At 43.0% G+C, this 22,235-nt stretch overlaps 3 protein-coding genes and 2 non-coding genes across 6 annotated transcripts; 4 read left to right on the top strand and 1 right to left on the bottom strand.

The window, feature by feature from the left end:
* Nucleotides 1-2,185: 2,185 nt before the first annotated feature.
* rnd1a (Rho family GTPase 1a) lies at nt 2,186-7,740 on the bottom strand. The gene is made up of 5 exons (XM_003963438.3): nt 7,473-7,740; nt 6,998-7,085; nt 4,415-4,524; nt 4,193-4,327; nt 2,186-3,909 (listed from the first exon to the last, which is right to left on the bottom strand). Exons 1-5 carry the CDS (start codon nt 7,590-7,592, stop codon nt 3,667-3,669), a joined length of 696 nt encoding a protein of 231 aa, XP_003963487.2. The 5' UTR covers nt 7,593-7,740; the 3' UTR covers nt 2,186-3,666.
* A 2,250-nt stretch (nt 7,741-9,990) lies between these two features.
* prim1 (DNA primase subunit 1) lies at nt 9,991-13,005 on the top strand. The gene is made up of 13 exons (XM_011602630.2): nt 9,991-10,234; nt 10,346-10,503; nt 10,578-10,684; nt 10,782-10,855; nt 10,948-11,084; nt 11,323-11,381; nt 11,503-11,612; nt 11,732-11,823; nt 11,920-12,052; nt 12,126-12,195; nt 12,291-12,397; nt 12,540-12,638; nt 12,718-13,005. The coding sequence occupies exons 1-13, from the start codon at nt 10,126-10,128 to the stop codon at nt 12,735-12,737; spliced, it is 1,275 nt and encodes a 424-aa protein (XP_011600932.2). The 5' UTR covers nt 9,991-10,125; the 3' UTR covers nt 12,738-13,005.
* A 375-nt stretch (nt 13,006-13,380) lies between these two features.
* naca (nascent polypeptide associated complex subunit alpha) lies at nt 13,381-21,161 on the top strand. 2 transcript variants are annotated; one of them, XM_029833892.1, is made up of 9 exons: nt 13,381-13,501; nt 14,081-14,155; nt 15,506-16,132; nt 19,820-19,905; nt 20,112-20,189; nt 20,272-20,418; nt 20,512-20,640; nt 20,720-20,842; nt 21,041-21,161. In XM_029833892.1, the coding sequence occupies exons 2-9, from the start codon at nt 14,086-14,088 to the stop codon at nt 21,053-21,055; spliced, it is 1,275 nt and encodes a 424-aa protein (XP_029689752.1). In that variant the 5' UTR covers nt 13,381-13,501; nt 14,081-14,085; the 3' UTR covers nt 21,056-21,161. The 2 variants fall into 2 exon arrangements, with proteins under 2 accessions (XP_029689752.1, XP_011600908.2); XM_011602606.2 differs by lacking the exon at nt 15,506-16,132 and having other exon boundaries at nt 13,388-13,501.
* Nucleotides 19,965-20,037, top strand: LOC115249417 (small nucleolar RNA SNORD59). Its single transcript, XR_003888116.1, has one exon. It is a non-coding gene; the product is annotated as a small nucleolar RNA SNORD59 (small nucleolar RNA).
* LOC115249418 (small nucleolar RNA SNORD59) lies at nt 20,894-20,967 on the top strand. The gene has a single exon (XR_003888117.1). It is a non-coding gene; the product is annotated as a small nucleolar RNA SNORD59 (small nucleolar RNA).
* Nucleotides 21,162-22,235: the final 1,074 nt, after the last annotated feature.

The raw sequence follows: 22,235 nt of genomic DNA, 5'->3' as shown, positions 1-22,235 counted from the left end.
ACCTTATTAATTTTGTGTTTCTCTTTATTCTTAATTCATGACAGCCTCCATGTTACCAGTGGGACATAAAACCTCATTTTCTCTCCAGACACGGGAATTATGACACTGTCAGAGCAGCCATGCTGCTCAGTGTGTGTGTGTGTGTGTGTGTGTGTGTGTGTGTGTGCGTGTGTTCACATGTGTGACTGTCTCACATTTGTATTTTCCATGTTCCTGCACTGCCACATCTGATGAATGATGCTCTCATGTGGTAACGAGCTGCGGTGCACAGGAGCCATTTTGTCCAGGCCGCCAGAGAGGGTTTCATCTGGCAACACTCTTCCTTAAATCATCCCCCCCCGCCCACAACCACCACCACCACCCCCTCTGGTTCCTGAACCTCCAGAGTGTCACCAGCTCTGCTGCAGGCACCGATCCACCCAGAGAGGAGGAGACAAACGTCTGGGGAGCAGAGGGGGCCTGATGCGGACGAACGTCACAGCCACGCACGTCAGGTTTGACCTGTGTATGCAGATCATGAAAGCAACCTTTTGTCCATTCAGTGTGACATAAAAGTGTCACTGTGTAGAAACCTTTTGTTACCCTATTCTAGTTGTTAAGTACTCATAGAGCAGGAGCGGCAGCAGAGAGAAACATTGTCTGGTTTGCTGGAATTTGTGCTAGACAGTGAATTTTAATCTGAAATTTTAATAACTGAAGATGAATTTAGGATGTTTACTTGCGCACTATTCAGCTACATACCTGAGCGAGCTAGCATACTGATAATCTGCGAGCTCGGTGTGTTTCTGTTGCACTACAATGTTGCAGCACAATCACGTAATGGACGTCTGGCTCAACATGCCATAAGTGTCACATGGAAACATGAATCGAGCATCAGCCATTTGACACAGCACATGTGTGACATGGAGAGATAGCTTAGCAGAACAATGTGAGGGAGCAGTGTCACATCCACCCAAGCTGTGGTCTTGGTTTTGAAGGAGGAACCATTTCCAGCTGTATAAAAATAAAATAGCTGTATAAAAATATGTTGGAGGCCACAGACATTTATCATGGAACAAGGATGCAGAATGAATTCTCCCAGCATCTTTATCAGCTACTATAGGGGAATGGATAAGAGCATCATGAGCCACACCGCATCCTGTGTGTGATAGGTCTGGAATGGCAAACACTCTCCTCTGCACCATATCAGCAGCGGACAGAGGGTCACCGCAGGACGCAGCCTGGCTGGCTGATAGGAACACATATCAGTCAGTCAGACAAAGCAAATACAGTAATGGAGGCTGCAGAGCTGCTGATTACACAAGGATAGGATAGAGGGTGAAGGAAATAATAATAAAAAAAAGCTGCTCTAGAGAGCAAAATGTTCTTTTATTTTGAATTATTCTCATGAGGCAACGTGTCAATGTGTCATGAATCTCATGAATGAAACGTGTCAAGAAATTGGCCAAACTCCTCAATTTAACCTTTGCAAACGATGCTTCCATTTTTAATTGAGTCCCACAGCAGGCTAATGCTAATGAATGCTAATCAGAAATTGGGGTTTTGTGAGTTGTTAACTGATTAGTAATATTTAGTTCTTTGTTTTTGATTGTTAAACATTTTATTTTATAAAAATCTTATTCTACTTAGCTTTAGCCTAGCTGAAGAAGCCAAACTACAAAGTTACTAAGCCAACAGGAAGCACATATGTGAAAGAATGTGAGCAGTGCGTTGAAAGAGCAGATTAACGTCTGTGTTCCAGTGTGTGAAGTTTCTGTGCCCTTGACATGAGAAATTAGACAAAATATGCATTATGTTACCAAATTATCAGCATTTCTTTCTTCTTTATTTTGATTTAAAGGTCCAAATCAACTTTGTCCTAGTTTGATAAAGATGAAGGCAGAGGAGAACCAGAGACATTTAAAACTGATTTAAATTACTCCAATTTTTGATATCTTAAAAAATAAACTTCAAAGATCTTTCTCAACAGTTTATAGCTGTAAAAATGCTTTATATTCTAACATTTTACTGTTCAGAATGCAGAGCTGCATAATAGAATAAAAGTTCAATAGTTCTGCTTGTATTGATTTGTTTTTTTAATGAACAAATTTGAAGTGGTTGCAATAAAATAAAAGGTTTATTCTAAAACTTCATCAATTACTTTATGTCATAGTGATTTGATTCTGATGCAGAAATAAAAACAAACTTATAAATCATCTTCAGACATTTATTCAAGATTTAAAGAAAGGTGCACATGACAATAAGAAAGACTTCAGGGAATAATTTGAGCCACAGCAAAAATCTCAACACCAACATGTTGCTCTGCTTCAGTAAAACTTCTTTTTTTTCAACATTTTAGGAAGTATATGTACAGCAATTAAAAAAAACCAAAAAACAACTGAAGTGACTGTTTAAGATCAAACGTATCTCAATATAGACGGCACAATATACTGAAAAATTATGACTGAAGCACAGCGACGGGTAACGTGTTCCACACGGCATGCTGCAGTCTTTACAACAACGTGGTCGTCAGCCGCGTACACGTCAACGTCCAGCTAATGCTACGGATAAAAAGGTGAGGCACAGACTCAGAGACCAATCCCTCCCCCTCTCCATCTCAGATCAGGGCTGCCCCTGCCCACACTGTTGCTAGGCAACATCCCAGATTCCAGTGTTCTGCACATCCAGAGATCTTGGGGCTTCTCGGTGCAGATAAGGTTCTCCGTTAGCCAAGCTGTCAACAGCCGCTAACGGCAGAACACGGCAAATATAAATTAAAGGCTACAAAAAAGTCAGAATGTCTAAAAGAAAAGATAATAGCAAATGTTGCGATAGGCTTCTGGTGAATGAAATGTAAAGAAAAGTTTTTTTCAAATGAGAGAGTAGGGATATTTTCCACACAGGACCTGCCTGTTGGTGTCACGAGGAACTTTGAAGAGACACTGAAAGCACATCTCAGAGCCTCCTTTTTACCAGTTTGGACTGTCCATTAATGTGAGTCACGCTGGAAGGAGGCGTCATTACAGGAACATGATGACAGTTAATAACACATGAAAATGAAGCTCGTGAGGTCAGAGGTGATGAGGGGCATCTGACACAACCACCCAAAATTCAGCCTTATATTAAACTCAGACCTGGACCGTTTGACAGTGCCGAGTCCTTCACACACACCCAGGTCGCCCATTCATTCCCTCCCTCCTCCCTTCCCTCACTTTTAGCTTTAATTTCCAAATGGAATGCTGTGACGCGACAGCGGGTGGGGAGCAGCACCTTAAAGGACTGGCGTTTTTCATTTCCCCGAGATGCATTTGTGTGGACACCCCTCCTTGTCATTGTCAGATCGTGTGTTTCACCTCATCGCTCAGCCCACTGTGTGACCTTAAAGAAACGTCCGGACAGAGAGATGGATGGGAGACAGTTCCTCCGAGTTTGTTTCATCAAGCTGATGCCAAATGAGGATGTTACAAGCACTTTCCCTTGGAAGGCTGCTTTAAACATTCGTTCTACACATTAAAGTAGAAAGAGTAATTTCAACATTGGATACTGTAAATTCGAATTGTCTTTGCTGATTGGTTAAATGTCTGAGAAAGGGAGATTTTCTGAAAGAAGAGAGGCCTCTTCACATCGTTGCTCTCACACCCCGGACCTCCGCTCGGCCTCACTTTCCCAGCAGGATCTCGGCAGTATTCACATGATGTTGCAGCTCCTGGATTTGTCCTTGCTGAACGTAGAGGAGAGATCCGTCTTGCTGGGGAGTTGCAGGAGTCTCTTGGAGAGGCGGCGGTCGGGGCTGCTTTTGCTGGCAGGCTGGATTTTGTTCATGCATGCCAGAGCCGCAGTACGGAAGACGCTGTGGATGCTCTTCTCTGACGTGAAGGCTGAGCACTCCAGGTACGCTTCTGCTCCGAGCTGTTTGGCCAGGGAGGAACCCTGATGGGAATATAAGCGGCGTACAGAAATCAGTTGGATTTCGACACGTCTAGACACATAAATAAAGATGGATGCTGCGCTGTGGCTTCCTCCCAGGCACTTCTTATGTAATCCCTCATTCTCCAGGAGTCTCTCAATGCTGAGATCTCAACCATTAATTTCAAAAGCTGCTGCATTTCTGTTAAAAAAAAAAAAATCAATGAAATCCCCAGAGGAGCCTCAGTAGTGCCGCCACAGCTTTAAATGCTAGCCCATAGGTCAATCGAGTAACCACGGAGCTAACCTGTTCGTGGGAAATTGGCGTCTGCTTCTGATTGGACAGCTCTATGCGCGTGCAGACGTCTGTGCGGAGGTCTGTCTTGCAGCCGATCAGCAGGATCCGTGTGCTGGGGCAGAAGTCCTGGATCTCTGCTTTCCACTGCCACAAAGAGGTGAAGCTTATTGATCAGATGAAACCGATAAGCTAGAAATCACCCCTAGCATGTCGCAGGAGCGGCATCGGTACCTTTTTCAGCGCAGTGTCGACAGTGTCCGGTCGGCTGATGTCGAAGCATAAGAGCACTGCGTCGGAGTCACTGTAGCAGAGAGGTCTGACGTTGTCGTAGTACGGAGAACCTAGACGGGCACAACAACGTCAGGTACGATGTTACGTAACTGATGGACAGAGAGATCACACACGCTTCCTTAGATGATCTAGGAAGCTTTGTGACTGCATTTAATGCACGTGTAAATGCTAATGCCTCTCAAACCTACACGTAAAACAACCCTTTGATGGTGAAGAAACAGATCATAGCAAACAGGTGCTGTTCAAGATGCACAGCTGGATCCCACTCTGACTGTACGTCTGCACCCTCCAATTACTCCTGGTCCTCCTCTATAGCAACTATTATCTGATACATGAATTACATTCATAAAAAAGATGTTTGGGCTAGCGTGAACTGGAGCCATTTTTTTTCTTTACATGTCATTCATGAAAAAATGCTAAATCCATCAGCAATATGGGCAGAATATTTTGCTTTAAGGTCATTTCTAACCTTCCCATTTAACATTTAACTCAACCACGTCTTTGCTGTTGGTGAATGTTCTCAGTCATCCAGGTCAAAAAGAATTATGGCCTTGAGAAAATTCAACTGGACATTTTGCTTCTTATCCAAGATGCTTCCACAGTTCAGAAGAATCTAAAAACGGATCTACAGTCTCATACACCAGGAAGCAGTTTTTCCTCATATTTCCATATTTGTAGCGGCGAGGAAGTCTCCCGTGCTAAAAACAGACAGGATGTCCGCTCTCTATTGTCCTCCCTCTTGCACCTTATCACTCTCCACACAGGAACCCCAACATTTAATTTCCTACTTGCACCCTTAGGTGCCAATACACAGCCAAAAATACTTCCCTTGCAATTATAATAGGATGAAATGCTTCTTATGGGGGCCATTTCTCTTTATGAAGCACAGTTGTTTACGGCGAAATGGCCCTGCCGGAATCCTGAATTAAATCTGCAAAGTAGGACAACTTACACAACAGCAATCTATCAATACTTTTTTGCAGTGGGAATCAAAGCGCCAGTCACATAACCAGGGTGATGTAAGGCTTGAGAAAGAGGAAGATCTGAAGATCTAAAGAGGACACAACTTCCACCACCTCCCACACGGTAGCAGCCCCCCTGATCTAGAAACAGAGTTTTCTCAACTGAAGAAGCGTCAGCTGATACGTCCCAAGGCGTGTCTGCTCCAGGGGTATCAATGAAAATATAGAGCTGGACAACAAAATTGTTAGACCCAAAAGGATGCAAGGGCATATGAAGCCGCCTGTATGTGCATTTATGTAATATTTCCACAGGAAAAGGGAAAAATTCCAGAATAGTCTTCCTCTGTAGGAGACAAACACATAAACCTACATTTGTTCATTTGCTGCTGTTACATAAGTCTGTTTTTAGGCAGCCTGCACCATCAGGAAAGCGGGAGGTCGTGCATATTTTCCTCACTCAGTAACCCTCACTTTTGCCTTCTGTTCACCAAACACACACGCCTGTTTGCACAAACACACTCGGAGACTTCCACCCCCCTGCTTGGCCGAGGCATCCCCCTCTCCCCGGCACGAAACCCTCTGCAGGGCCAACTGGCACTGCGCAACTTCCTCTGAGCACGAGCCAGCGCCGTTATGAAATAAATCCATACACAGGAGTATGGCTTCTCTTGCGAAATCTGTTTATAGAATTTTCTGTAGAATTAAGGCCATCCTCCAGCTAAACCAAAGATGGCTTTCAGGGATTTTCACCCCATAAGAAAAGCTTCTTCCGAGCTACAGGAAAGACATTTTACATCTAATGGAGGGTGAGACCAGAAAACTGATTCATGGACTTAGTGTGACGTGTGTGAGATTTATTTCCAGATGTTTGTGGAATCTCCTGCCAATAATACATCCTTTGAGATTTTTGATTTCTTGTTTGCTCCCTTATATCAGAGGAACATTTATGAATACAGAGACTGAATCCAGGCTGATTAAAACACATTGTAACGTGGAATCCACCCTGATCTGTCTGGTATAGCACGCTGCTGCTATAATAACGAAAAAAGAAAGGGAATAAGTAGGATGAAGAGAAAAGAGGGGGAGATGATAAGGAGGAAGAAGAAAAGGGGAAAGAAGTGGAGCAAACATGGCAAAGATTATGAGGCTACTAGTTCTCTCCAGGAAAAACACTTAATAATTGCTGACATGTCAGAGAGAAGATGACAACCCCTCAGGTTTTATTCATTTTACGGACACTCATTCTTGCGCTTCATCTCATTTTGTTTTCTAAAATGGCCCCCTCGAGGGCAATCCAACATGTTTTATCCACCAGAAGCATTCAAGGGAACACTTTTGGATCATATTTAAAGCATGGGTGCACACTGGTAGAGGCGGTCTGGGTGGGGATACGCCCCCCTTGTTCAGATTTGTCTTTCAGAATGTGTTTCAAATGTGCTAACACAAATGATAAATATGGTGCACAGTTTAAATTAACTTCCACAAATCCAGGTTCACACAGAAATGATCCTTTGTCTCATGGCAATTTTGCTGTAGTTACAATAAGTCTTAGCATCTTTACCTGAAGTGTCCCAGAGGCTGAGCTCAACACGCTGCTCTTCAAGCTCCAGACAAGCTGTGTAGTTTTCAAATACAGTGGGAACATACGTCTGTAGATGACAACAGAGGAGTCTTAGACAGTATTCTTAACAAATACTGACAGTGAGTCTAAAATTTTAACTATATGCAATTTTAACTATGCACATTTTAACTATAAAACGTGGAAATGTATTTCTTTTTAACCTGGTTAAGACAGACGTACAGATTTTACTGCTATTGATCCATTCACATCACTGAAATAAGTATTATATTTTGTATATCTTTTTCATACAGTTTCTTGTATACATGCTTATTGCTGCTGCCCTTTTGCCTACAAGATTAAAGAAAGTTTCATATAGATGTCAAGTATCGTTTAAATGTCATAGTGTCACACTTCAGACCTTTTATAAACCATGATATATTTTGAGAAGCAGCTGGATACACCATTAACCACTAACCTCTGGATAGCAGTCCTTTGCCAATACTTGTAACATCGCCGTTTTACCGCATTGGACGTCTCCGACCAGGACGAGTTTACATCTCGCAACGAATGGCTGCGTTAGTCGTCTTTCCTTCATGTTGCAAATGAGAGACGCGAAGCCACAGAGATGCAAACGGAGATAAACTTTCAGTCAGTCCTCACGGCCGCTGCACCCTGTCCAGACAATCAGTGAGGGAGCGAACAGAGCAGCAGTCCGTGAACGCAGCACGGCGCCTCACTGCGGAACTTTATATTGTCGCGCCGACCAATGGGAGCAGTGCGCGAGCCGGAGGAGGGCAGCGCACGCGGTCTGGTGTACCGCGCGGACAAATTAGGGATGGTGCTGATGTAATCCGGGAGAAGGCGGCATCTCCGTGACTGCTCCTCAGTTTCCTATCGACAAAACTCCTGCACATTTTGTGGAATAAATCCAATGGTCCTTTATTTACATTATTTGGATTTTTGATTGTCATTTCATGCTGCTTTTAACCCACTGGCACTGTTGGGCACTTATACTTCATGTTTTTAAACAGATTTCTTAAATGATGAACAAATGATAATGTTTGAGAGAAGCTTGATTCAGAACAAAATGATACAGGAGTCAAGATTACAAGTGGGGGAAAATAAAACAATTGTATGGTAGCATGCAAATGCTGCTTCCTCATAAAGGGGACAGATTTATCAAATTTAGGGGATAAAGCAAAGCTAGTTGGTTGAAATGTGATTGGAAATGCTGCTAAACAGTCAAAGGGAGCTCTTTGATTTCATTAACATAAAATCCTGAATAAACAGCGCCTGATACCTGATGCTGAGAGAAAGGAACCAATGGTTCAGATCATTACTTCCCAATCTGTGTGAATCAGGTTCAAAATATTCTGGACTCTAGATTCATTTGTGTTGGCAGAGTCAGAAACGTAATCTCCTTTCTTACAGACATTTTAACTGTATTTTACCTCAATTTTAACCTCTAATAAACTAAATAACTTCAGTGTTTTAGCTCCAAATCATATAAAGTGGTGCTGGCTCGTGTCACATTTTTCTTCTTATAAAAGGAGACAGCACTTCCAGCTAATACTAAAATGACTCCTCACCTGTCACTGCGACCTGTACTGCAGCAAGTGTGCTTCCTGGTCACCTGATGACAGCCTGACCTACATTTATATTCCACCTCATCTTTCTCGGCCTACTGACATTTAATGTTGCATGCAAGTGGATGTTTTTGAGCATTGTGTTATGTGGATATCTAATGTGATGTCACTTTATATATCTATATGCAGAAAATCTGGAAATACCATTAATGTCCCAGTTAAAGGTTTACAGGATATAATACAGTACATTAATTTAAGAAAGCATATGTCAAAAGTCAGTAAAAGAGACAATTCTGGTTAATTGTCCAGTTGTTGTTTTTTTACACAATAGCTTGAAGCAAAGTTATTTACATAATTCAATTATTCAAATGCGAGCACACAAGTCTAATCATGAAGTGGAAATGTAGTGCTAATGCAGCATTTACCCAATATTCTGTTATTACAATGATCACTCCAATTGTTTTCTAAATGCATTTACCGTGCATTAAGTATAAGCATGCAATCATTGTAGATGGGTTGAATCAATCACACCAACATTTTATATGAAATGGTTTATAACATAAAAGGTTCTATACTGGGTAAAATAACAAAATTCAAAGATGTGCAAATAAATTATAAAGGTCAATAAAAATATAAAAATTAGATTAGATTAGATTAGATTCAACTTTATTGTTATTGCACATGTACAGGTACAGAGCAACAAAATGCAGTTTAGCATCTAACCAGAAGTGCAAAAGAAGCAAGTGAGGATAATAACTTAATAAATACAGTATGGCGGTTATTTTACAATCGTTTACCGGGTTGTGCTATACTGTAAACATATTTTACAGATGGTGTTTACATGAAATGCCTTGGACTATAAGTGCAGGAGCTATTTAGCTATTTACATAAGATAGAGGAGATGTGCAAATTATAAATTACGTGTATATTAGTATGAGACTGAATTAATACAACCTAAATACTGTTGGCTATAGAACCAAAGTCAACTGAGGATTTACTGAGCTCCCAACCTTCTGTGTGAACCTTTGTGAACCTAAAACGTATTCTCTGGATACAATTAATACACTCCAATGGCGCTACACTGCCATCTAGAGGGTAACAACACAAATTTGTCGTTCACTGCTTAAAATTATCGTAATTCACTCATAGAACTACATATCCCATGAGCTTCTCTTCGCGGCACCTTCCTCCTTTCTTTGTCCTACGAATGTTCTGTTTTATGCTTTTAACACTATACGAGCACATTACCATTTCATTTATACATATGTTATATTTGTCAACGTTTTGACAAGTATATTTCGTTTTTAGTGTCCGGTTAAATATAGGAAGAAAATTTGTTTTAACACACCATTTCCGGGTTTTTAGTGACGCAATCCACTCACCGTCAATGAGACATTTCATTGGTTGCGAGCTTCGCTTCAGAGTTTTCGCGCGCTGTCTGTGAGTAAAACAACACACCAGTCTGTCAGCGGGCTAGCTTGTTGGTACTGTGTAATCTTGTTGTTACCATAGTGCCACTGCCTTCATTTGCATTGAATACCCATGCCTTCAAATGTATTTGACTCGGCAAATTTGCCGGACCTTTTGCCGCTGTACTACCGACGGCTGTTCCCCTTTTCTCTGTATTACCGGTGGCTTACTTATGGAGGACGTGAGTATCGTCTTTGAACACGCTAAATAAGCTAACGTTAGAAAACCGACTGACCACTCATTTAACCATCATCTTCATTTCTCTAAATTAACTTTACACTACCCAATACAGTGCAGAAGAACTACTTTCAGAATCGCGAGTTCTCCTTCACCCTCAAGGATGACATCTACGTGCGTTACCAGTCATTCAGCACACAGACCGAGCTGGAAAAAGAAATGCAAAAGATAAACCCATACAAGATTGACATTGGAGCAGTCTACAGTCACAGGGTGAGACGATTAGCATTTACCATAGTTTCATTATTGTTCTGGTGTAGGTAAACTATCATTTCTGTGATCCACAGCCTATCCAGCACAACACTGTGAAATCAGGAACCTTCCAGGCCCTGGAGAAGGAGCTGGTGTTTGATATCGATATGACAGATTATGATGATGTAAGAAGCTGCTGCAGGTAAATCTCGTGGGGTTTTTCTTATATATTTTGTGAACTGTCTAAATCTACTTTACATAGCACTTAACAACAAAACACTGTTGTTGTTTTTTTTTAGTGCTGCAGATATCTGCTGCAAATGCTGGACACTGATGACCATTGCCATTCGAATCCTGGACAGAGCTCTCAGAGGTGTGATTGCCATTAGTTTGTTTAAGGGTGTGTGCACACAGTCCTCGGTTGTTAGTAAAAGTAACAAATGATTTTTGTGGGTGATCTTTCAGAGGATTTTGGATTCCAACACTTGCTTTGGGTTTATTCTGGTAGAAGAGGAGTACATTGCTGGGTGTGTGATGAGGCTGCCAGGAAGCTCTCTGTGGCAGCGCGCTCTGCTGTGGCAGAATACCTCAGCCTAGTCAAGGTAAAGAAACCATATACTATGTGATCAACACAGATTTAATATTGATTTACACAATTTTAGGATTCAATATGTCAATTTTGATATTTTTCAGGACTTAAATATGTAGTGAAATCCTTCAGCCATGACCATTTGAGCATGTAATACTGACTATACAAGTCTTTGACTCGTTTTGAGTGCAAAAACTGTTTGTTTATAATTTTGTAATACTCATTTAATGCTGTTTAATGTTGTTTTTAAGGGAGGTGACGAGACGGTAAAGAAAGTTGTTCTGACAGATCCAATTCATCCTTTCATTCGGTAAGATTCTGGCTCGGATCATCAACTGGATGTAATTGCTGTGTTTTCAGGTGTTATGAGGGTTATGTTTGGCCAGCCCTGCATGTTCAGTTTTTAAAACAGATGAACCTGCTTTCAACAGTGAATCACTGGCAGTGGTGGAGAAATACTTTACCCAGTATGCAATACATGACCAGGACATACTCGGACAGAAAGAATCTGTTGAAAAGGTTTTGGCACTGGTGCCCGAAGATATCCTTTTGCAGCATCTTATTCTATTAAAGGACTTGATTGATGTGGTTGGAAAAAAATATTTTTTGTTCATTTTATCAAATGTGACGCTTTTGACTGAACCTTAACTTTATGCTTACATGTGAGGAAAGAATTACAGCAGGATTTTCAAAATGAAAGGAAACCCGAGAACCGCTGGACACAGATCCGAAATCAAGCCATCAAGAAACAGGTTGGAAATTCAACTTGTCACCATTTTAACCTCTTTATTTATTTTCATAAACATTCCAGGCATCTGAACAAATGATGTGACCCATTTCTCCCACAGGGCGCTGCGAAAAAGGGCCAACATTTTGAGAAGGAAATCATGCTGCAGTATTGTTACCCACGACTTGACGTGAACGTCAGTAAGGGGGTCAACCACTTGCTGAAGAGCCCCTTCAGTGTTCACCCCAAAACAGGTGATTACCAATCTGAGAACATTTCATCAAGATATGAACAGTTGAATCTGACTTTTCTTGGTGTTACCTCCAGGGCGCATTTCTGTCCCCATTGATTTGGAAGAATTAGATTCTTTTGATCCGTTTGCAGTGCCCACGATCAGGTAAGGTAACATTTATTCTTTAGTCCACTCATATGTTCACTTGTCATCTGCTCCTCTTCAGTATGCATTTGCTGATTTATTTATTTATGTTTAAGTTTGATTTGTGAAGAGCTTGATCGACCAAGGAGAGGTGAAGAAGATGAAAAGTTAGATGATACCAAGGAGAATGAGAAAGATGCCGCAGAAAGACGAAAGATCAGAGGTAAAAGCCTATATTCAGTTTGTAATTTAATAGTTGTAAAACCTGTTTTGCTCAGTTTTGCCATTGATTATCATCTGTGGCATGTGAACTTGTATTTCATGTGATTAAAAAAAAATCACAAGATCTTCATTTTACCCGACAGATTACAAAAGGACAAGCCTGGCAAAGTACGTGAAACATTTTGATCAGTTTCTGGCTCAAATGGCTCAGTCGTGGAAAGGAGATCTTCTCAAAAAAAGCGGTGAGATTATTTTCTGCTGGTTGTAACATTTCATTTGCACTTGTGCGTGGTTGTGATTGTTTTGTTCTGTTAATTTTAGATCTCCAGAAACAATTTTAAATTGGACGGAGCGAAAAAGCAATAAAGAAGAAACAACTGTTAATAGTTCCATGTCATTAATAAATGTGTATAACAATGGTAACTGTCCTATTATTAAGGCTTTATGTTTTGATACAAGCTGATTTCTCCAATGAACAATAACAGTCAAATAAATGCTTCACTTACATCGCTTACAATATAATATTGTCTAACATTTTGTTTACTCGACTGATGACTTTGTATTATTGGGCTTTAAAGAACAATAGAATAAACTTCTTGTGAAACTCTGGTTGCCTGGACTTCCCCCCAGATTATTTACCCACTTAGAGTATGTGCTATAGTATACTGTATATAGGCAGCAGTAACACAAGGTTACATAATATATGTTTGTGTGCATTTACAATCAAAGCCTGTTTACCTTAATTTTTAGAAGATCAAAAGCCAAAGTCCCTCCTCTGGAACATCACCAAACTGTAACCATCTGTTTCTTGTCTCATACTCAACATTTCCTGAAAACTTAATTTAAATCCATTAATAACTGAGTTATTTTTTATAATTTGAGGCGAACAAATTGGGGCTCTCACATAACCTTGGTGGCCGTGACGGTATGGATTTGCGCATGTTTATTTAAAAAATATGACCTTTTCAGAACATCTACCGTTAGAGTCACTTATGGCTCTTTAAATGACCCGGAAGCGGAAATTACTGGCTTCCACCGGATATTGCCGCGAAACGGGGTTAGAAGGTCTCTCTTACAGCCATCTTGGAAATAGCATCCAGAGTCGGTGAGTGTCTCCACAAATAATCTGAAATCATCCTGCGTTTTTCACATATTCTCTTCCACATCTGGCCTCCTGTGTCGTTAATCATAGTGGGGATGTCTGGTTGGCGCAGCTATTATTGCTCTTTCGCTAAACTTTACTGAATGGGATGCACTTGTACAGCTGGTTACCGGTTCAAAATGGGGGAACATGATGACCAACATTTCCAGTCCTCTTCTGTCTAATTTTTACCTTTTTAGGTCTGTTGTACCTAACTGTGCGGCAAATGTAAACACGATTATTTACGTGGTATTTAATAGCTCAGTATATGTAGCTCAAGATTAAGGTTAGTTTGACTTAAGTGGTACAGCTTTAGCTCTATGACAGGGGCAGGTAGCTTTAAAGCTAACGTTAACGAAATGTTGCTTCAGTAAGGGAGGTGCTGCAATGGGTCAATCGCTAGTTTAGCTAGCTGTGACAAGTTGTCGTCTGTATCATTCGCCATGAAAAAGCTGTTCCAGAGGCCTTATTTTTAAACTACCCCATCTAACTGTAGTTGTAAACACACAGCCCCGTTTAAATTGCTCAACTCTTCCCTTCCAGCAACCATGCCCGGTGAAGCCACAGAAACTGTCCCTGTCACCGAGCAGGAGATGCAGCAGCCTCAAGTGGAGACTGGTTCGTATGAGCTCCTTATCAACGTGCATGTACTATTTCACACAGTAGTAGGGGGTCCTGGAGATCAGAAAGTCATTTGGCAGACCTAAAATACTCAAAAGGTGCTTAAAAGGTATGTCACGACAGATCATTGAGTTTAGGAAATTATTGTGCTGTCTGGATTTCTTTTGCAGGAGATTGTGATTGAACTGTCACCAGCCATGTGTTGGTGTCTATAATAGTAGCAGAGACTTTCTGAGTAATCCAGGACCTCTCTTTTATACTTTTTACACAAACCTGCAATGCTGTGTGTTTACTTTTAGTGACAACTGGATTTAGCTGACAATGCATGCTAGTGTGGTTGTTGCTCCTTAACAGAAATGCTATACAATATCAACCCCTGTAAGTTGCTAGTTGCCTGTAATTACACCCCTACTCCCTGTATTGTTTGGATGCATTCTCCTATTTACCAGAAATTTCAAAACATGTCATTTGTACAGGTTACAAACGACATCTTAAATGGGTTTATATGCAAAAGAGTTGGCACCGGCTATTATAGAAATCCGTTACAATATTCCTAATCAGGTAATGGTAACTATCACCTTGCAACTGTGTATCTCAAATATGATTTGATGGTATGGGTTGGACTGTAAAAATACACTGAAGCTGTCAAACATAGCATTTGTTGTACAACTCTCCACTGTTAATGTGGCTGTAAAAATAATACTTTGTATTATACAATACAGCAACAAGTTATTTTTTAAAATGCCGTTTTGACTGTTTTAAAAGTTCTGTGCAATAATTGCAATAAATTTAGTAAAGTCTGTTTGACAGCAAGTTACACCACTCACTTTGCATATTAGTTTGGTATGTGATGCAGACTTTGTACAGCTAATCAAGACATTTGTTAAAAATGTGAGAGGGCTATAAATATTACAGAAGAAATGCCCCGCCCTCTCCAATATCAGCTGAACATTGTTCCACGGGTCGCACCGATACCTGTCCAATAGGCTGTCACAGCACTAGTTAACTTGATTGTCCCACGGCAGCGTAATTGTATTTGAGAGTACAGCAAAGATGCTGTTGTTTGAAGAGGTATTTTAGCTGTAAGCTTCACCACTGCATGTAGTTAGGCACCAAAAGATACAACACCCCCACTTTGAAGTTGTTGTGCATTAGAAGCCACAAGAGTTGGTTCCATGACTCTTAACTCTTGGCAACACTTAGTTTCTTGGCACGATTACTCTCACTTGTGGACTTGTGTTAGATTGGCTTCACATTGTCCCCCCCCCCTTAACCTTCCACTCCCAATTCCTCTTCAGTCTGATGTATTGAATGCATCTGCTTTCCTTGAAATGACTGTTCTTACAGTCAACAGGGCAGTCTCACATGGACAACCTTTAGAATCCTCTGATAGCCAGGGGAGTAGCTCTCTGAAAGAAGTTAGCATTCAGGCTACCAGTGACCAACCATGTGGTGTCCCTGATGCTCAAGAAAGTCCCGAGAAAGCTGAAGATATCGAGTCACCTGTTGTGCAGCAGGAGGCAACAGCTGACCCAGTAGGGTGTTCTACTGATCTGACTGTTCCTGGCAGCTGTGAGCCTCAAGCTAATGAAAAAAATGTGCTAACTAAAGAGGCACATGTACATGAAAACAAGGAAGTGGCCCTCCAAGACACGGAGATTCCGGATGGAATGATCTCTGGAGGAAAACTTGAAGCGATGGCACAAAGTAGTCCCCATGATTCAAAAGATTGTGGTCTTCAAGACATCCCTGTTAACACTGAAGATGGGAAGCCAGCCAGTGGCAATGAGGCTGCAATAGAAGAGCCAAAGAGCGATCGAGACGAGACATTTCCCGGTGATTTGAAATTTGATGAAGCAACTTTGAATGAAAATCTTGACAAAACGGAACCAGTTAGTATCCCATCACTGGTCATTCAGTCAAAAGGGATTTCCAAGTGTGAAGACTCGCGTCTTTCCACTCAACCCATGTCAGGTTTGTTTATCTACTGGAAAACACATTCTTCATATCTTGTTAGTTTTAATATAAACGGTGACAGTTTAAGTCCAGTGCATGTTCTTAGTGTGATATGTGATAACACTTGCTAAAATCAGTTACAGTGTTACTGAGTGACGTTGCTTAACATGAAACTGGCTTGTCTCGTTTTTAGCAGTTTTCCACCTGTAGATAGGTGACCGCTGTGCGTGCGTTATTTCATCATGGTGTGGCATGCATTGAGTGCATATTAGATTGTATTATGTGGGGTTTGTTTTGAGCCACATTTGCATCAAACTTTGACTTGAGGCAGAAGTGATTTTTTCTAACTAAGGAGTGTGCCTTGATTTTGTTCCTTTACTGGCATGCAGAAAAATTATGAAATATTTAAATATTATTTTTCTATTCAGCTTCACTTCCTGCCCCAGCTTCCTCCCAGCAACCTCGGGCAGCTACCAGCTCTGCAAAGCCCAAAGGCAAAGATGCTAAAACGGCACAGGGTTCCTCTGCCCCTAAGGCTGTTCCTGGTAGACGCAAACGCTCTTCTATGTCTGCCTCCTCCGCTTCTCCTACCTCACCGAAATCTAGCTCGTGCACCCCCATTTCTCCCATGCCTTCTCCTCTAGCTGCCACACCTGACGGCTCAGCTGTTGATCAGACTAGTCGCTTGATGCCAAAAGTTGTAAAAGCTGGAAAACAAGGGAAGTCAAAGAAAGTAGAGGCATTCGTATCTACATCCTCTGCAGAGAGCAAAGTTACAAATGAAAAAATGGTGGCCTCCAAAAAAAATGTACTTGAAGGTAAACCTGCCTCTTGCCCTCCCAAATCCACTGAAGCCAGCACCACATTGGCAAAGGCTGTAGTAGCGTCTGTGGCCACTGATGATGACCTTCCGCCACTTATCCCACCTGAGAAACCAGTCAAGACGGAGACTGCAAAATCTGAGACTGCTGTTGTATCTGTAGAGGAAACTAAGGCTGCTAAACTAATGAAAGAGGCCAAAACAACTGCTAAGACTACCACTGCTCCTGTTGAGGCAGCCAAGCCTGCAGAAAAGGCTAAACCTGCTCCTGTTGAGGCAGCCAAGCCAGCAGAAAAGGCTAAAGCTGCTCCTGTTGAGGCAGCCAAGCCAGCACAAAAGGCTAAAGCTGCTCCTGTTGAGGCAGCCAAGCCTGCAGAAAAGGCTAAACCTGCTCCTGTTGAGGCAGCCAAGCCAGCACAAAAGGCTAAAGCTGCTCCTGTTGAGGCAGCCAAGCCTGCAGAAAAGGCTAAACCTGCTCCTGTTGAGGCAGCCAAGCCTGCAGAAAAGGCTAAAGCTGCTCCTGTTGAGGCAGCCAAGCCTGCAGAAAAGGCTAAAGCTGCTCCTGTTGAGGCAGCCAAGCCAGCAGAAAAGGCTAAAGCTGCTCCTGTTGAGGCAGCCAAGCCTGCAGAAAAGGCTAAAGCTGCTCCTGTTGAGGCAGCCAAGCCAGCAGAAAAGGCTAAACCTGCTCCTCTTGAGGCCGCCAAGCCTGCAGAAAAGGCTAAAGCTGCTCCTGTTGAGGCAGCCAAGCCAGCAGAAAAGGCTAAACCTGCTCCTGTTGAGGCCGCCAAGCCTGCAGAAAAGGCTAAAGCTGCTCCTGTTGAGGCAGCCAAGCCTGCAGAAAAGGCTAAAGCTGCTCCTGTTGAGGCAGCCAAGCCAGCAGAAAAGGCTAAACCTGCTCCTGTTGAGGCAGCCAAGCCAGCAGAAAAGGCTAAAGCTGCTCCTGTTGAGGCAGCCAAGCCTGCAGAAAAGGCTAAAGCTGCTCCTGTTGAGGCAGCCAAGCCAGCAGAAAAGGCTAAAGCTGCTCCTGTTGAGGCAGCCAAGCCTGCAGAAAAGGCTAAAGCTGCTCCTGTTGAGGCAGCCAAGCCAGCAGAAAAGGCTAAACCTGCTCCTGTTGAGGCAGCCAAGCCTGCAGAAAAGGCTAAACCTGCTCCTGTTGAGGCAGCCAAGCCAGCAGAAAAGGCTAAAGCTGCGCCTGTTGAGGCAGCCAAGCCTGCAGAAAAGGCTAAAGCTGCTCCTGTTGAGGCAGCCAAGCCTGCAGAAAAGGCTAAAGCTGCGCCTGTTGAGGCAGCCAAGCCTGCAGAAAAGGCTAAAGCTGCTCCTGTTGAGGCAGCCAAGCCTGCAGAAAAGGCTAAAGCTGCTCCTGTTGAGGCAGCCAAGCCAGCAGAAAAGGCTAAACCTGCTCCTGTTGAGGCAGCCAAGCCTGCAGAAAAGGCTAAAGCTGCTCCTGTTGAGGCAGCCAAGCCTGCAGAAAAGGCTAAAGCTGCTCCTGTTGAGGCAGCCAAGCCTGCAGAAAAGGCTAAAGCTGCTCCTGTTGAGGCAGCCAAGCCAGCAGAAAAGGCTAAAGCTGCTCCTGTTGAGGCAGCCAAGCCTGCAGAAAAGGCTAAAGCTGCTCCTGTTGAGGCAGCCAAGCCAGCAGAAAAGGCTAAAGCTGCTCCTGTTGAGGCAGCCAAGCCTGCAGAAAAGGCTAAACCTGCTCCTGTTGAGGCAGCCAAGCCTGCAGAAAAGGCTAAACCTGCTCCTGTTGAGGCAGCCAAGCCTGCAGAAAAGGCTAAAGCTGCTCCTGTTGAGGCAGCCAAGCCTGCAGAAAAGGCTAAAGCTGCTCCTGTTGAGGCAGCCAAGCCAGCAGAAAAGGCTAAAGCTGCTCCTGTTGAGGCAGCCAAGCCAGCAGAAAAGGCTAAAGCTGCTCCTGTTGAGGCAGCCAAGCCAGCAGAAAAGGCTAAAGCTGCTCCTGTTGAGGCAGCCAAGCCAGCAGAAAAGGCTAAAGCTGCTCCTGTTGAGGCAGCCAAGCCAGCAGAAAAGGCTAAACCTGCGCCTGTTGAGGCAGCCAAGCCAGCAGAAAAGGCTAAAGCTGCACCTGTTGAGGCAGCCAAGCCAGCAGAAAAGGCTAAACCTGCACCTGTTGAGGCAGCCAAGTCCCTGGATAAGCCTAAACCTGCTGCAGTCGAGGCTACTAAGCCTGTAGAAAAGGCGAAAGCTGCCCCTGTTGAGGCCACCAAGGCCACAGAAAAGGTCAAATCTGCCCCTGTTGAGGCTGCAAAACCCGTAGAAAAGGTGAAAGCTGCCCCAGTTGAGGCCACCAAGGCCACAGAAAAGGTCAAATCTGCCCCAGTTGAAGCCACCAAGCCAGCAGAAAAGGCCAGACCTGCTCCCATTGAGCCTACTGTTACTGCTCCAGCCCCACGTAAACTTACATTTGCAGAAGCCGTTTCAAAACCTGCCCCTGTCACAGCTGAAGTTGAGGTAATTGGTACAAAACCTTCCGAACCCGTTCCATCACCCAAACCTGTCCCTCCACCTGTTAAAATCCCAGCCACACTGGAGCCTGTGATCAAGAATGATAAGGGTATTCCTTTTCAATTGTCTTGTGTGAACAACTTTTTGGAAGTGCTTTTAGCTGTTCAGTAGCACGTTATCTTTAAATCTTGTGGTTATATCTTTAAAAGTTGTGGTTGTTTTGATTCCTTGATGTTGGTGTTCTGCTGGATGAGTTGTGGAAGAATAGATTGATTTATCTTTGGGTTCAAGTTAGCTTGATATTAATGGGGTTCTTATTATTATGGGCCTTATCTTTAATGATTTCTCCCTATTTTTATTCCGCAGGATTGACCAAAGGATTCAACTGAAAGCCTATAAAACAATTTTGATTTTTTTTTTCTTTTGTCTAGGGTCCGGAACTGAATCAGACAGTGACGACTCTGTCCCAGAGCTGGAGGAACAGGACTCCGCACAGACACAGACACAGCAGGCTCAGGTAGACTTTGAACTGTTCCCTTCTGACCTTAGCTGAGACATGAAGTAATGAAACTCACCTCTTCTGTGATGATCAACACATTGACTTTCGTTCTTCTGAGTGTACTGAAGCCATCTTTTTGTCCTGAGAAGACTGAGAATTCCATAAAAGGATATTTAAACCTGGGCGATGTGTGCAGTTGAATGTAAGGGATGTGTTTGTTATAGCTGGCAGCAGCTGCTGAGATTGATGAAGAACCCGTCAGCAAAGCCAAACAGAGCCGGAGTGAAAAGAAGGCACGAAAAGTGAGTCATTTTCCACTTTCCCCCCTTTTATGAATCGACTTATGTGACGGGCAAATTATTTAAATCCTTTTCTTTCTTACAGGCAATGTCAAAGCTCGGTCTCAGACAGGTAACGGGGGTCACACGAGTCACGATTCGCAAGTCAAAGAACATCTTGTTCGTCATTACCAAACCAGACGTCTACAAGAGTCCCGCGTCAGACACATACATCGTCTTTGGTGAAGCTAAGGTACTCGGGGAAAACCCCGACCTGGGCCGCTCTTGAAGGAAAAACCATCCTAAATGACATATCGTCGTTAATGTTTTGCTCGCCACGCTCTAGATCGAAGATCTTTCCCAGCAAGCTCAGCTGGCTGCGGCAGAGAAGTTCAAGGTCCAGGGAGAAGCTGTATCAAGCATCCAGGAAAACACACAGACGCCAACAGTACAGGAGGAGAGCGAAGAAGAGGAGGTAACGCGCCGTCGTCACGCAGGCGAGGCGGAGACAGACGGGCGTGCACATTGGTACCAATTCTCTTTTCTGATGATAGGTTGATGAGACCGGCGTTGAGGTCAAGGACATCGAACTGGTCATGTCACAAGCCAACGTGTCGCGGGCGAAGGCAATACGCGCCCTGAAGAACAACAACAACGACATCGTCAACGCCATCATGGTAAGAGTTTGTTCTCTCTGACGGCTCCTGGTCTCTACAAGTCCACACAGCTCTTCAATGAGGATCCCAACATTGACTTTCGTTCTTCTGAGTTTCATGAAGCCGATGTTTTCGTACTGAGAATAGAGCGATTCGTTGGATTTTTGTGGAGAACTTTGTAACAAATGTACTTGAACCTATTTTTGTGCTCTCTTGCAGGAATTGACGATGTAGGGGGACTCTGGAAGAGTCGGGGTTGAAGAAAGGTTGCTGATTTAAGCTCATTTATACAATTTATTATACCTGAGGTGGAAATAAAGATGTGGCTTGATAAATGAAATGCTTTTATTTTTTATTTTTCTGCACACCTTTGGGGGAAATGGGCAGTTGGAGCGCAGCCTTGGACAAAATTCAAAGACGTCAACAGTTAGTTCCAACCATCCATTTACTGGAAATATATCACAACTCTGGAGGACATTGGAAGGGACCATGGTGAAATGCTGAGTCCATTTCAGACTAACGGGATTATGAATTTATCCCTGGTTTATCAACTGATAATCAAACACTACAATAAAACTTTTCCCACAATTGTCTTTTAAAATGTTTAAAGTCTTCAAGAGCAACTTAATTCTGGTCTGGGGGGAGGTGATTAATTTTATTATTGAACAACCACCATGTTCTTAATGAACCCAAAAGACTCATTAATATCAAAGCTGAATATTTTTGGGAGTTGGAGTGGGGCTTTTTTAGTTTTAGCTATTTTAGGAGGATATCTGTGTGCAGGTATTACTGTGCATAATAGGCAACTTAAAAAACAAATCTATACCCATTTCAATTATTTATTTTCACCAGGGAAACCAATATAACAGCTCAACATTCACAAATATACATTTCTGACATTCAAAAACAAATCAGTGACCAATATAGCCACCTTTCTTTGCAAGGACACTCAAAAGCCTGCATGGATTCTGTCAGCAACCACAGCCTCCCAGACACTGTTTCCCCTCCTTGTAAATCTCACATTTGATGAGGGACCACAGGTTCTCTGTGGGGTTCAGATCAGGTGAACAAGGAGGCCATGTCATTAGTTTTTCTTCTCTTAGGCCCTTTCTTGCCAGCCACGCTGTGGAGCACTTGGATGCGTGTGATGGAGCTTTGTCCTGCACGAAAATCATGTTTTTCTTGAAGGATGCGGACTTTTTCCTGCACCACTGCTTGAAGGTGTCTTCCCGAAACTGGCAGGACTGGGAGTTGAGCTTGACTCCATCCTCAACCCGAAAGGGCCCCACAAGCTCATCTTTGATGATACCAGCCCATACCAGTACCCCACCTCCACCTTGCTGGCGTCTGAGTCGGACTGGAGCTGTCTGCCCTTTATCGATCCAGGCCCATCCATCTGGCCCATCAAGACTCT

This window comes from Takifugu rubripes, chromosome 3, assembly GCF_901000725.2.
Source record: "Takifugu rubripes chromosome 3, fTakRub1.2, whole genome shotgun sequence".
Lineage (NCBI taxonomy): Eukaryota > Metazoa > Chordata > Actinopteri > Tetraodontiformes > Tetraodontidae > Takifugu > Takifugu rubripes.
This window is presented reverse-complemented; position numbering and strand designations above follow the sequence as displayed.

What these genes read in the sequence shown, in the direction of transcription:
- naca (XM_029833892.1), top strand. Translation starts at nt 14,086, where the DNA reads ATGCCCGGTGAAGCCACAGAAACTGTCCCTGTCACCGAGCAGGAGATG. An exon ending in GCAGCCTCAAGTGGAGACTG is followed by an intron (nt 14,156 to 15,505) that starts GTTCGTATGAGC and finishes CTGTTCTTACAG; the next exon opens with TCAACAGGGCAGTCTCACAT. An exon ending in CACAGACACAGCAGGCTCAG is followed by an intron (nt 19,906 to 20,111) that starts GTAGACTTTGAA and finishes TGTTTGTTATAG; the next exon opens with CTGGCAGCAGCTGCTGAGAT.
- prim1 (XM_011602630.2), top strand. Translation starts at nt 10,126, where the DNA reads ATGCCTTCAAATGTATTTGACTCGGCAAATTTGCCGGACCTTTTGCCG. An exon ending in GATGTAAGAAGCTGCTGCAG is followed by an intron (nt 10,685 to 10,781) that starts GTAAATCTCGTG and finishes GTTTTTTTTTAG; the next exon opens with TGCTGCAGATATCTGCTGCA. An exon ending in AGATCTTCTCAAAAAAAGCG is followed by an intron (nt 12,639 to 12,717) that starts GTGAGATTATTT and finishes TGTTAATTTTAG; the next exon opens with ATCTCCAGAAACAATTTTAA.
- rnd1a (XM_003963438.3), bottom strand. Translation starts at nt 7,592, where the DNA reads ATGAAGGAAAGACGACTAACGCAGCCATTCGTTGCGAGATGTAAACTC. An exon ending in CAAAGGACTGCTATCCAGAG is followed by an intron (nt 7,086 to 7,472) that starts GTTAGTGGTTAA and finishes TGTCATCTACAG; the next exon opens with ACGTATGTTCCCACTGTATT. An exon ending in CAGCCTCTGGGACACTTCAG is followed by an intron (nt 4,525 to 6,997) that starts GTAAAGATGCTA and finishes GTGCCCGTCTAG; the next exon opens with GTTCTCCGTACTACGACAAC.